Below are 12381 nucleotides of genomic sequence, written 5' to 3' on the forward strand. Positions count from 1 at the left end.
CAGCATTTTGGACCAGATGATATATACTTTCTTTTTACTGAATCAGTCTCAGTCTTTTGAAACTATGTCATTTTTTGACTAATTTATATTTTCACTGCATATACAGTGGGTTCTGTGTGAAAACATTGAGACTATGAGTAGAAAGCATGAAACATTCTTTGTTTCTAGTTTTCACATCCATGCTGAAAGTTGTTTGGAGCAAACAAATCTGGATGACTATTTGTGAGAAGAAGTATTTCAGAAGAATGCAGCGAGGGAACACTTATTATATTTAGGCCTCTTAATAGTGGCCAACAAGATTCCCTTGGCTTTGCACTGCACATAATGCTAATAATTAGTTTCTTGTCAAATTGCTAGCAATTCCCCAATAGGTAATGTGGTATCTCACTATTGCTTCAAAGTAGCTATGGTACACTACCTATAGGAGGATACAAAATTGTGAAATGAGTAACAGTAGTTGTTTTTAGATACATTGTTGACCAGAGGTAAAGTTGTCCTAAGGCATATTGTGAGTACTTTCTGAACACATTTCAACTGACTTCTGAGTGATGTGGCACAGTGATGAACATGCTGAACTTCCACTCAGGGAGAGAGGGCTTCCCTTTAATGGTTGGTATGTCTGGCCTTCAAAAGTGAAGAAGTTGTGGGTCAGGATGAAGCTGGCTAAGGTGATGAGGAAAGAGGTTTTAGGTAGGGTGGCAGGTGATCGGCGTGAAAGGAAGTGCTCCATTGCAGCGAGGCCCTGGACGTGCGGGATATTTGTGTATAGGGTTACAAGGATGGTTTCTGGGGGTAACGGACTGGGCAAGGATTCCAGGCGTTCGAGAAAGTGGTTGGTGTCTTTGATGAAGGATGGGAGACTGCATGTAATGGGTTGAAGGTGTTGATCTACGAAGGCAGAGATAAGTTCTGTGGGGGCTTGGTAACCAGCTACAATGGGGCGGCCGGGATGTTTGGGTTTGTGAATTTTAGGAAGTAGGTAGAAGGTAGGAGTGCAAGGTGTTGGTGGGGTCAGGAGTTTGATGGAGTTAGGTGAAAGGGAAGGTCCTACCCTCTGGCTCCTACCCTTGCAACCGCCCCCGGTGTAAAACCTGTCCTACGCACCCTCCCACCACCACCTACTCCAGTCCTATAACCCGGAAGGTGTACACGATCAAAGGCAGAGCCATGTGTGAAAGCACCCACGTGATTTACCAACTGACCTGCCTACACTGTGACGCTTTCTATGTGGGAATGACCAGCAACAAACTGTCCATTTGTATGAATGGACACAGGCAGACAGTGTTTGTTGGTAATGAGGATCACCCTGTGGCTAAACATGCCTTGGTGCACGGCCAGCACATCTTGGCACAGTGTTACACCGTCTGGGTTATCTGGATACTTCCCACCAATACCACCCTATCCGAACTCCGGAGATGGGAACTTGCCCTTCAATATATCCTCTCTTCTCATTATCCACCAGGCCTCAATCTCCACTAATTTCAAGTTGCCGCCACTCATACCTCACCTGTCATTCATCTTCATCTTTGCCTCCACATTTCCGCCTCGACTGACGTCTCTGCCCAAACTCTTTGCCTTTAGGTATGTCTGCTTGTGTGTGTGTGTGTGTGTGTGTGTGTGTGTGTGTGTGTGTGTGTGTGTGTGCGCGCACGCGAGAGTATATACCTATCCTTTTTTCCCCATGGGGTGGGTCTTTCCGCTCCCGGGATTGGAATGACTCCTTGCCCTTTCCCTTGGGACCCCCATCCTTTCGTCTTTCCTTTTCCTTCCCTCTTTCCTGACGGGGCGGCCGCCGGTTGTGGGAGCTCGGAGTTTTGTGTGTGTGTGTGTTATTTTGTTGTGCCTGTCTGCCGGCACTTTCCCGCTTGGTGGGTCTTGGAATCTTTGTTACCAAGCGGGAAAGCGCCGGTAGATTGGCACAATAAATAAAACACACACACAGAATTTCGAACTTTCGCAACCGGCGGCTGCTTCGTCAGGAAAGAGGGAAGGAAAAGGAAAGATGAAAGGATGTGGGTTTTAAGAGAGAGAGTAAGGAGTCATTCCAATCCCGGGAGCGGAAAGACTTACCTTAGGGGGAAAAAAGGATAGGTATATACTCGCACACACACATGCATATCCATCCATACATACACAGACACAAGCAGACATATTTAAAGGCAAAGAGCATGGGCAGAGATGTAAGTCAAGGCGGAAGTGTGGAGGCAAAGATGAAGTTGAATGACAGGTGAGGTATGAGTGGCAGCAACTTGAAATTAGCAGAGATTGAGGCCTGGTGGATAACGAGAAGAGAGGATATATTGAAGGGCAAGTTCCCATCTCTGGAGTTCGGATAGGTTGGTGTTGGTGGGAAGTATCCAGATAACTCGGACGGTGTAACACTGTGCCAAGATGTGTTGGCCGTGCACCAAGGCATGTTGAGCCACAGGGTGATCCTCATTACCAACAAACACTGTCTGCCTGTGTCCATTCATGCGAATGGACAGTTTGTTGCTGGTCATTCCCACATAGAAAGCGTCACAGTGTAGGCAGGTCAGTTGGTAAATCACGTGGGTGCTTTCACACGTGACTCTGCCTTTGAATGTGTACACCTTCCGGGTTACAGGACTGGAGTAGGTGGTGGTGGGAGGGTGCATAGGACAGTTTTACACCGGGGCGGTTGCAAGGGTAGGAGCCAGAGGGTAGGGAAGGTGGTTTGGGCATTTCATAGGGATGAACCAAGAGGTTACGAAGGTTAGGTGGACGGCGGAAAGACACTCTTGGTGGAGTGGGGAGGATTTCATGAAGGATGGATCTCATTTCGGGGCAGGATTTTAGGAAGTCGTATCCCTGCTGGAGAGCCGCATTCAGAATCTGATCCAGTCCCGGGAAGTATCCTGTCACAAGTGGGGCACTTTTGGGGTTCTTCTGTGAGAGGTTCTGGGTTTGAGGGGATGAGGAAGTGGCTCTGGTTATCTGCTTTAAATATGTCTGCTTGTGTCTGTGCATGTGCGGATGGATATGTGTGTGTGTGTGTGTGTGTGTGTGTGTGTGTGTGTGTGTGTGTGTGTGTGTGTGTGTGCGCGCGCGAGTGTACACCTGTCCTTTTTTTCCCCTAAGGGAAGTCTTTCCGCTCCCGGGATTGGAATGACTCCTTACCCTCTCCCTTAAAATCCACATCCTTTCGTCTTTCCCTCTCCTTCCTGAAGAAGCAACCATCGGTTGCGAAAGCTAGTAATTCTGTGTGTGTGTTTGTGTGTTTTGTTCATTGTGCCTGTCTGCCGGCGCTTTCCCGCTTGGTAAGTCTTAGAATCTTTGTTTTTAATATAATTTTCCCATGTGGAAGTTTCTTTCTATTTTATATATATATATCCACCCTGTCAATTGATGTTCATGCACTACCATATGTAAAGCAATAATGCATTTATGCAGCATCATATGCCTGAATAAGAACAATGAGGCAACAAAACAATAAAAATATATGATAACAAAATTCAGCTCTGTATTTATTTCTATTTTATTCTAAAACAGTACAAAACAACTAACTTATCCAAATGTTCTTCACTTGGACTCTTCCATTTATCTGACAGAACATTTTTATAGGTAGAAAACGATCTTTCTACATCAAAAGATGCAGCAGGTTCTTACTTAAATGAAGAAATTTTGAACGAAGTCAGATAAAGTTGGAATCTTGTTACACTTTTGCCACAAAAATACTCCACCCCCCATCCCCCCACCCCCAATTTCCCTTGATCTGTTTTGATTGATTGATTGATTAATTTTTTTATTGGTCCACTTTTATTATACAGCTTAAATTGTACAGTTGATATTGGACAAGGGTCAAAGATAATACATAGTATTAGCAAAATAGTAGGCAAATTAAAATTAGGTACCCATTACAATTAATTTTGTTACATATTCAGAAATTCTCTGACAGAAGAGAAACAGTGCTTTATGAGAAATGCCTTTAGTTTAGCTTTAACATTGGATGAGTAGCATTTTTTATTTCCTCTGGTATCTTATTGTGTAGTATTACACCAATGTTAATTATGCTCCTCTGATAGGTGGTTATTATGTGATATTTTTGATGTATATTTGATTTCCCTCTGGTACTATAGTTGTGTACATTTTTGTTCTGTAGCAGTTTGTCTGTTTTCAGTAGGTAGTCCCTAGTGAACAAGATAGTTTTGTAAATGAAGAAACTTAGAACATTTAGAACACCAAGCTCAGTAAAATGGGATTTACAGGACTCCACCTTTTTAAGGCCACAAATTATTCTTAAAGCTCTTTTTTGCATTCTAAAAATGATTAAACTGTGAGTTGAGTATCCCCAGAAAATGATCCCATATCTGATTAGTGAGTGGAACTGGGCATAGTATGCCTGCAGTACTGTTGTTCTGCTTGTTGTAGCCTTTAAAATTCTTAGGCCATAGCACACAGATGATAGTTTTATTTATATGTGTGTCCCACTTTAAGTCTTGCTGAACCCATAGACCCAAAAATTTTGTGATACTTAGATTTTCTAGGGGATCATTTTATAATTGGGCTTGAACTGACGTTTGATTAGTTGGAGGAATTAAATGAAAATCTACACACACAGTTTTTTTCAGTATTTATAATGAGGAGTCTGTTTTTGTGAACCACTCAGAAAGTCTTTTCATAGAACTTTCTGCTGTGCACCACAAAGTTTGTGGACTGGATCCAGTGAGCAATATGCTGGTGTCATCAGCAAACAGGGTAGTTTTTTTGAGTCGTCCACATAAATCAAGAAGAGAGTGGACCTAAGATTGAGCCCTGTGGTACACCATATTTTATTGGTGATTCCATAGAAAGAAAGGAGTTGTTTCTTGTTTTATTCATTTTGTTGAATTCATACTGAAGTGATACTTTCTGCCTGCAGTTTTTTAGGTATGAACACAACCAGCTATGTGCTACACTTCTTACTCCTTGTCTTTCTAATTTTTCAAGGAGAATGTTATGGTCAAGGATGCCAAAGGCTTTTGATAGATCTAGAAAAATGCCTGCAGCTAATTTATGTTGTTCAAGCAATTTTAAAATGCAGTCTAAGAATTCGAAAATTGCTGTCTGTGTAGATTTAAAGTTTCTAAAACCATATTGTTATACTTTAAGAGGTGCATATTTATTTATGAAACTTAAAAGACTGTCATAGAAGAGTTTTTCTAGAGTTTTTGAGAAGGAACTTAAGTGTGACATGGGTCAGTAGTTTGATATTTTTTCAGAAGAACGTTTTTTTAGCAGTGGTGAAAATTTTGCAATTTTAAAAATACCTGGAAATACACGAGTTTTTAAAGATAGGTTGAAAATTTTTTGCCAAGGGGTTTGCTATGTGGTGAGCACATGCTTTTAATATGAAATCAGGTACTTCATCAATACTACTTGACATTTTATTGCTTAATGATTTAATTTTGCTTATAATTTCATTGGGGTTTGTTTTATATACATACATAGGAGCAGTTGAAATCAGTGACTTGCTGGAGAAACTTGAGACTGATCCTTGACAGTGTACTCGTATGAGGTCTTTAGCTAGTGAGGTGAAGTATTCGTTGAATTTTTCCACAACTGAATTTGGGTCTGTGACTTTTGAGCCTTCTAGTGTTAATATACATTCTTTTTCTTTGGCACTGAACTACAAGTTTGTTTCTTTGTAACTCTCCATGTGGATCTCATTTTGTTAGATGAGTTTCTTATCAAATTGTCATACCACATAATTTTTGCCTCTTTGACTACTCTACCATAGATTCTTTTGTAGGCTTTTGAATAATCTGTGAAGACTTGGGTTACTCTACATTTCTTACAACAGTACTGCAGAAATCTGTTTCTCACACTGGAAATTTTTATGCCTTTAGTTACACATAGCTTATTATTGTTAGGTTTTACTGTTTTTACTACTTTTGGAAATGCTACATTAAAACAGAGAAGAAAAGTGCTCTGAAATCTCATGTACATGTTATCAACATTGTTCTGAGTGGCGATGCTTTCCCAGTTTTCCTTCGCCAGTAAGAGATTAAAAATTCTAATGTTATCTTCAGAAAAGGTTCTTTTTTTAACTACTTTTCCAGAACTGTTACTACTTGTTGTCATTTCTATACACAGCAACTGTGCCTCATGATCACTACAACCCATGCTCAGTACTATGCTTGTGAATCTGTAATTTTTTTCTGAGATGAATATTTGGTCAATAATGGAATTTGTGCATTCTGTTAATCTTGTTGGGCAGTGTATTGTGGGGGTCATATTCATCAAAGCATCTCTGGAGCTGCTGTCTTTTGAAAAATCAATATTGAAATCCCCACAAAGCACTATCTTCATATTTAGTGTACTGATCCTGTTCAGCAGAACCTCTAGTTTATTCATGAAGACTAATAGTTTTCCACTTTGTGCTCTGTATATGTTAATAACTATGAAATTAAGCTCTGGCAGTTAGATAATGGAAAGTTCAAAGTCTTTTTCAATTGAGTCAATATAACTTTTACTGACATCACAGAAATTTGTTTATTTGTGACTGAATGTTATGGTGTAGTATAGCAAAATGGGTATTTAGTAACTTTAGTTGAAACGGTTTCTGATTCTTTGTCTAATGGCATTTCTAATACAGCACTTACCCTACAAAAATTTCACTGTCTTTCTTGTGTGTGGCTTCTGTTTGCTGGTGGCAATCAGCAGGTGAGCTTGTATAATTTTTGCTTCATCCACATCTGTCCACTTCGGTTTAAACCATTTCGTAATTTTCGTTTGGCTGACGACTTGATTGTTTGTTTCTTGCCTAATCGGTTTAAACCACTTGGTAATTTGGGTTTGGCTGATGGCACAACTCGTAACTCATCTAAAGCACTTCTTAATCTCCATTGCTTGTCACTTATACTTTTACTTCACTCTTCTCCAAAATGCAAGTACATATATTTTCATTTAGTAATTTCTTTCCTGGTGTATTTAAATGACGTCCATGGACTGTATGGAACCTTCACTCCAATCTGTTTATATCTACAATATCAACATTCTTAAAGTTAGTGCATATTTCAGTGATACACTCGTTTGCAACATTAATTTCGTGGTTTACACACGACCAGGTTGGTAAATCATGACGATGTGGGATGTTCACAATGAGTACATTTGTGTGGGTTAAATTATTTAAACAGTTCATCATTTCTGTAATAACCTTGTATGTCTCGTTTCTATAGACATCGTTTGATCCTCCTATTAACTCGGTGAAATTGTCTTTATTCAAACTAGCTACGTCACTTGATGTTGTTAGGTCTGTTGTTTCACTCAGTGGAGCCCCTGGCTTTATGAAACCAGATGCCTTGAAACTACATGTTCTCATCAACATTGCAGAAATTTCATGGCCGTGATTATCACCTAACACACAGATTGTTTTGTGTTCTATACTTTTTGTAACTGGAGGATTTAAGGTTCTTCTTCTCACCTGACTAGTGTTGTTTTTCTGCCACACGTATTCTAAATGTTCTTCAGTTAGCAGTTTCGCTGGAGATACATTTTTTAACATAGTTTCCTTTGTTACATTTAAGTCAGTAGTAGTGTAGGCGCGTGCAGTTATTTTCATAGTTTTTAGAGTATCTCCTGACACAGTATTTTCACTGTTTGGCCTACTTACAACGAGCAACGGTTTGCTTACTTTGTTTTCCAACTTTTCGACCCTTTCCAATGTGTTCACTGAATCCACGGCAGAAAGCACTTCAAAAGAGGTTTTTTTTTTTTCCACTAAATTTTCACTGTCTTTCAGATCTTTTACCTCTGTGTGCAACTTCCTTCAGTCATTATCTTCCATTTTCCTGAGACCAAGGCTTCTTTCTTCATTAGCGTCGCATGTTTTTCAGATTGTAGTTTGCTTATTTCCACCTTCTCAGCATTGATTGTAAACTGTAGACTGGGATATCCATTTGTTCAGCTTCAGTATTTCATTCTTACAACTTGCACATATTTTCCTTTTACTAACAAAATTTATGTTTTTTTGTGGAGACACATTATACACTTTCAACTTGGCTGCCATATTGCATCATGGACACGGCCTCTCTTCTTGCGGCCGTAGTAGGAGCCATACTAAACTTCAGAAATCGACAAAAATGTGTCAACTACCCTGTTCATCACATTACAGGAAGTGCAGATTTCAGCCACTTCCATTTGTTGGTGACAAAGTGTTTCATTGTCAACCAACTTCATAATACAAACATGGAAAGGAAATGGTTCAGGGATGTTTTGTTGCCATATTTTACATGTAGCTGTATGAAGCAGTGTCCTGCACACAACTGCTTAAATTTTTAGCTTCTTGGTTTACAGTCTGCAAATTTCATATTGAGCTCACATCAGAGGTGATTGGTGAGAGGCTAAGGAGTGAGGGAGTATGTTGAACAATTATGGTGATGGTAAAATACTTTTCATTCTGCATAGCTCAAGTACAAGAATTTGCACAACTTACCATTGATAGCAGTGACTGGCAGGGGTGAGAGAAGGTATGAAGTACACTGACTTCTATGGAACTGAACTAGGGCACTTGAGCACATATGTTTATGGACTGTGACAAAATTCATGAAATTACTCACATTATGAAAATTTGGTCTAATTCATACAAATAGGATCTATAAAAGATGATATAATGGAAGTCATTATAATATATGCACTGAAACCAGATAACTATGCAATATAAATGTCTAAAAGCATGCCATTGTACCAAAAAGTGTTTGAAACATGCATTTACTCCCTAAATGGAACTGACTTTCAAGTTGCACAGAAGAATAATTCAACACCTGACTGATTGAAGTCATTAATGTGTGTAAAATAATAATCATTATCATCACTTTCAAACACTCTAAGGTGCATTGATAAAATAGTTTATCTGTGACTTGCATTCAGAATTTAGATTGATGTTTCTCGAATGATAAAATTCAGGAAAAGTCCTCCAACTGTCTAGTGCATTGTAGCATTCCTACACACAGTACAGGCAAATATATGTTAAAATTTTGGTTCAAAAATATTGATTATTTGCAGGATCCACATCTATATATTGTGGTTTGTGCAAAATAAGTTGAGTCTTGGAGTAGGAAAATGTTATTAAAGTACTTTGTTACTTTACTGACTGAATTGGAGACATCAAAGATTTGTTACACACCACTGAAGAATTCCATTATTTTGGAATATTTCCCATTCTTATCTGGATTCAAGGATTTTGTTTAATTGTAAAATCTTGAATAAACTCAAAAGATCTTCATTTATTCACACAAACCAAACTTAGTATCACTTACAAATAAATATCAATTCTAATTCACTTCAGGGTTTCACACAAATGCTAAAATTTAGTGATTTTGTACACAGAAGCATTTCAAGTAATGCTGGATATTAGGAATAAGATAACTGTTTTCATTTTGAATAATCCATTACAGTACATCATTTTATAAGACTTATACAAAACCGCCATTAAATATTATTTCAACTACCTGTACATAATGAGTACTTTAAGTTGGAAATTAAACTATGTTGATAAATATGTATAACAATGTAGTTAAATATATCATTGTGTATTTTGTTGTTTTGTAATCAGGTGTATCATTTACCACCACAAAAGTTGAATCTTTGTTGGTTACTTTACAGAATCGATAATACTAATATGAAAGACTGATACTTAAAACATCTGTACTGTACTGTATTCTATTATTGATGCTATTCACATTTTTTGTAGTTTTTACCTGTGGATCTTAGAAGGCAGTGAAGAATCACTCAGTTTCACAAATGTGGTACCTTCAGATGAGGTGATTTCAAACTCAAATACTTTTTTCTAAATGTGTCCGAAGTTTCAAAGTATATGGGGGAAAGTCAGACAAAAATTGACTTTTTAGAAATTATACAGTCTTCTTATCAGATTTTACTGGCCTTTGCATCATTATGAACAAGTGATAAGGATTGAGATAGTGAATTTCATGTGTTAAAGATCAATTTTTATTATGATACCTTGTTTCAACATTTCCTCTTCCTCCTCCTTTAGTACTGGTTGTCCTCCCATTCTACTCCTGGTAAATTGTTAGAAAAGCCAGATTTATCGAGGTGGCCATTCACTAAACATTAATATCCAAGTTAGTGAATAGGAATTCCCAATGTGCTACCCTCAAGATACCTTGCTTCATCATTTCTTCTTCTCCCTCCTCATTTAATTCTGGTTGTCCTCCCAATCTTTTTTGATGTAGTTCCTGCACTTTATTTTGTATGGTCAGTCTAGGTCTATTACACAAATCGCATGCTTTTCTGTGTAATAATTTGCTACACTGAATCTCATGAACAGCTTTATCTAAATGTTTCATGTCATAATTACACTGTACTTTAGCACCTCTCATGCTTTTATATGTCCTCCCACCCCACACAGTACATAATTTTGTACAAGTCATCATTATTTTACAATTTTACATGAAAAACTTGACAAACTGGGATGGGAATTGTCTCAAAGCCGTAGGAGACCGACCTCGTTAGCAACTGAGGTTATAATACCTTCCCACCAGCTGCAACAGAGAAAGTTTCCATTTGATAATACTACATGAACTTTCAACACTAATACTGTTCATCAGATAGTTTACTAGATACATAATTGACCCAAAATAAAAGTCACAGATCGGAATAAATACAGTCTCACACTTAAAATAACTGGCACGCAGAAGTGTAAGTGAGTGGTAAATCATTGCTATGCAGTGAGAAAGAGCAAATAAACCATACTGTCTGAAATCCCCCAGTGTCTGAAATCACCTCATTTGGCAGTACCTCAAAGATTAATTAGCAATTCCAGGAAACCAATGTTTAAGGTTTAGAGAGACCATTGCCGTACAATAAGGAGGCTGTTCGCAAGCAATATTCAGTATATCCAAAATCAGTTGTAAACCAAGCCAACACTTTTCTTTTTACTTTTCATACTTAAAACATGTTATTGCTGAGAGAGGTGAGTGGGAGAGAGAGAATGAGCGTGTGAAAAATTTAACAACTGAGCAATTTTATAGGTATCGCTTGTGGCTGGAGGCATACCTGACAAATGGCAAAATAAAAAAGAGTAATGTGAAGGACTTCATGACAAAACCTGCATCTTTAGCTCCAGAAGGAAACAGTATCCAAGGTATGTGCAAATTTTCTATGCTCGAATGTTCAAAACAACAAAGATTTGTAGTACATTATTTGCAAGAGCTATAACAGTGTCCTTTAAAGGTGGAAGACACTACTTCCCCAAGTGAGTTTCTCAAACTGATAATGCTTGCATTGTCATCTTGCCAAAATTAGCCATTTTCTTATTAAAGAAGCAGAAATTTGTGCTGCATTAATGTGCCATACAAAATTTAGGTTAATTACAACCTTGTTGTTTATTACCAAAAAAGGGGGGGCAGGTGGGGGGGGGGGGGGGCTGTAGCACTGAATGAACCATAGCAATCCAAAATAAACTGAGACATAACTAAATTGGAATCCATTGGATGCCTGTGTGCACAGTGATCATTGAATATTCAAATTTAAAAGAATACAGAAAACAGTTGCAAAATCCGCAATTTATTGCAGATCTAGATTTTGACTGTAACATAGAAACACACATTCTCATTCTCAGCTGTGTAATAACAATGCATCTTTGGCGCATTACCAGAAGTGCCATACAGATAACAATGTGTCAGACCATAAACTTGTGACAAATGACACTAGCCTTTACATGTCAGAAACACTGTGATTGACTGCTGTCCTTATTTGAATCTGAGACATAATACAACCAATAACTGAAACATCAGTGAGTCCAGAATGATTAATGACTAACTGACAGATACCAGTACTGACTGTTACTGAGCCTCTTTTAGCAATCAATATATTAAATCCTTTGTTTGATTTTAGGTTTTTTGTATACAAATAATTTTTAGTTATAATATGTGACAATTGAGCCTACAAGTTAGTTAAGTTATAAAGTTTCATAACTGTTTTTAAAATTTGGTAAATGTCTTCATTTATTTATTTTATTTATTTATGCATTTATTTTACCTGGTAAGATTAGGGCCTTCAGGCCCTCCCTTACACCTAACCAGGCATACTCAGATTGAACGAGTTACAGTTTCTACAGAACATTAAGAACATACAACGTATTATGCAGTATTGATGTTAAAGAAAAAAAATACAGATTATAATAGTAGTACAATGATAACTATAACAATAAAAAATAATTATAACAACCAAGAATAATAATGATAATAATAATAGTAATGACTATATACATGAAAGTAAACATATCTTTCTTTTGTGAATGTCAGTCCTATTGTTAGTTGGGAATTTTCTCATTATGTTCTTGCAGCTTGTGAGTTATTCTCATCGAGCAGAGACATAAGATGATAGAATGGGGTAAAAGAGATATATACGAGGTAGATA

General features: G+C 37.7%; 1 protein-coding gene across 7 annotated transcripts in view; it reads left to right on the forward strand.

Annotated features, from left to right (window-relative positions):
* Nucleotides 1–12381, forward strand: part of LOC126361237 (putative epidermal cell surface receptor) — a 402667-nt gene that overhangs the window by 363291 nt on the left and 26995 nt on the right. For all 7 annotated transcript variants that reach the window (XM_050007773.1, XM_050007777.1, XM_050007776.1 and 4 more), the window contains one exon: nucleotides 10992–11104. In XM_050007773.1, the coding sequence (XP_049863730.1) occupies nucleotides 10992–11104 (113 nt within the window). The remainder of the gene's footprint in view (nucleotides 1–10991; nucleotides 11105–12381) is intronic.

This window comes from Schistocerca gregaria, chromosome 1, assembly GCF_023897955.1.
Source record: "Schistocerca gregaria isolate iqSchGreg1 chromosome 1, iqSchGreg1.2, whole genome shotgun sequence".
Lineage (NCBI taxonomy): Eukaryota > Metazoa > Arthropoda > Insecta > Orthoptera > Acrididae > Schistocerca > Schistocerca gregaria.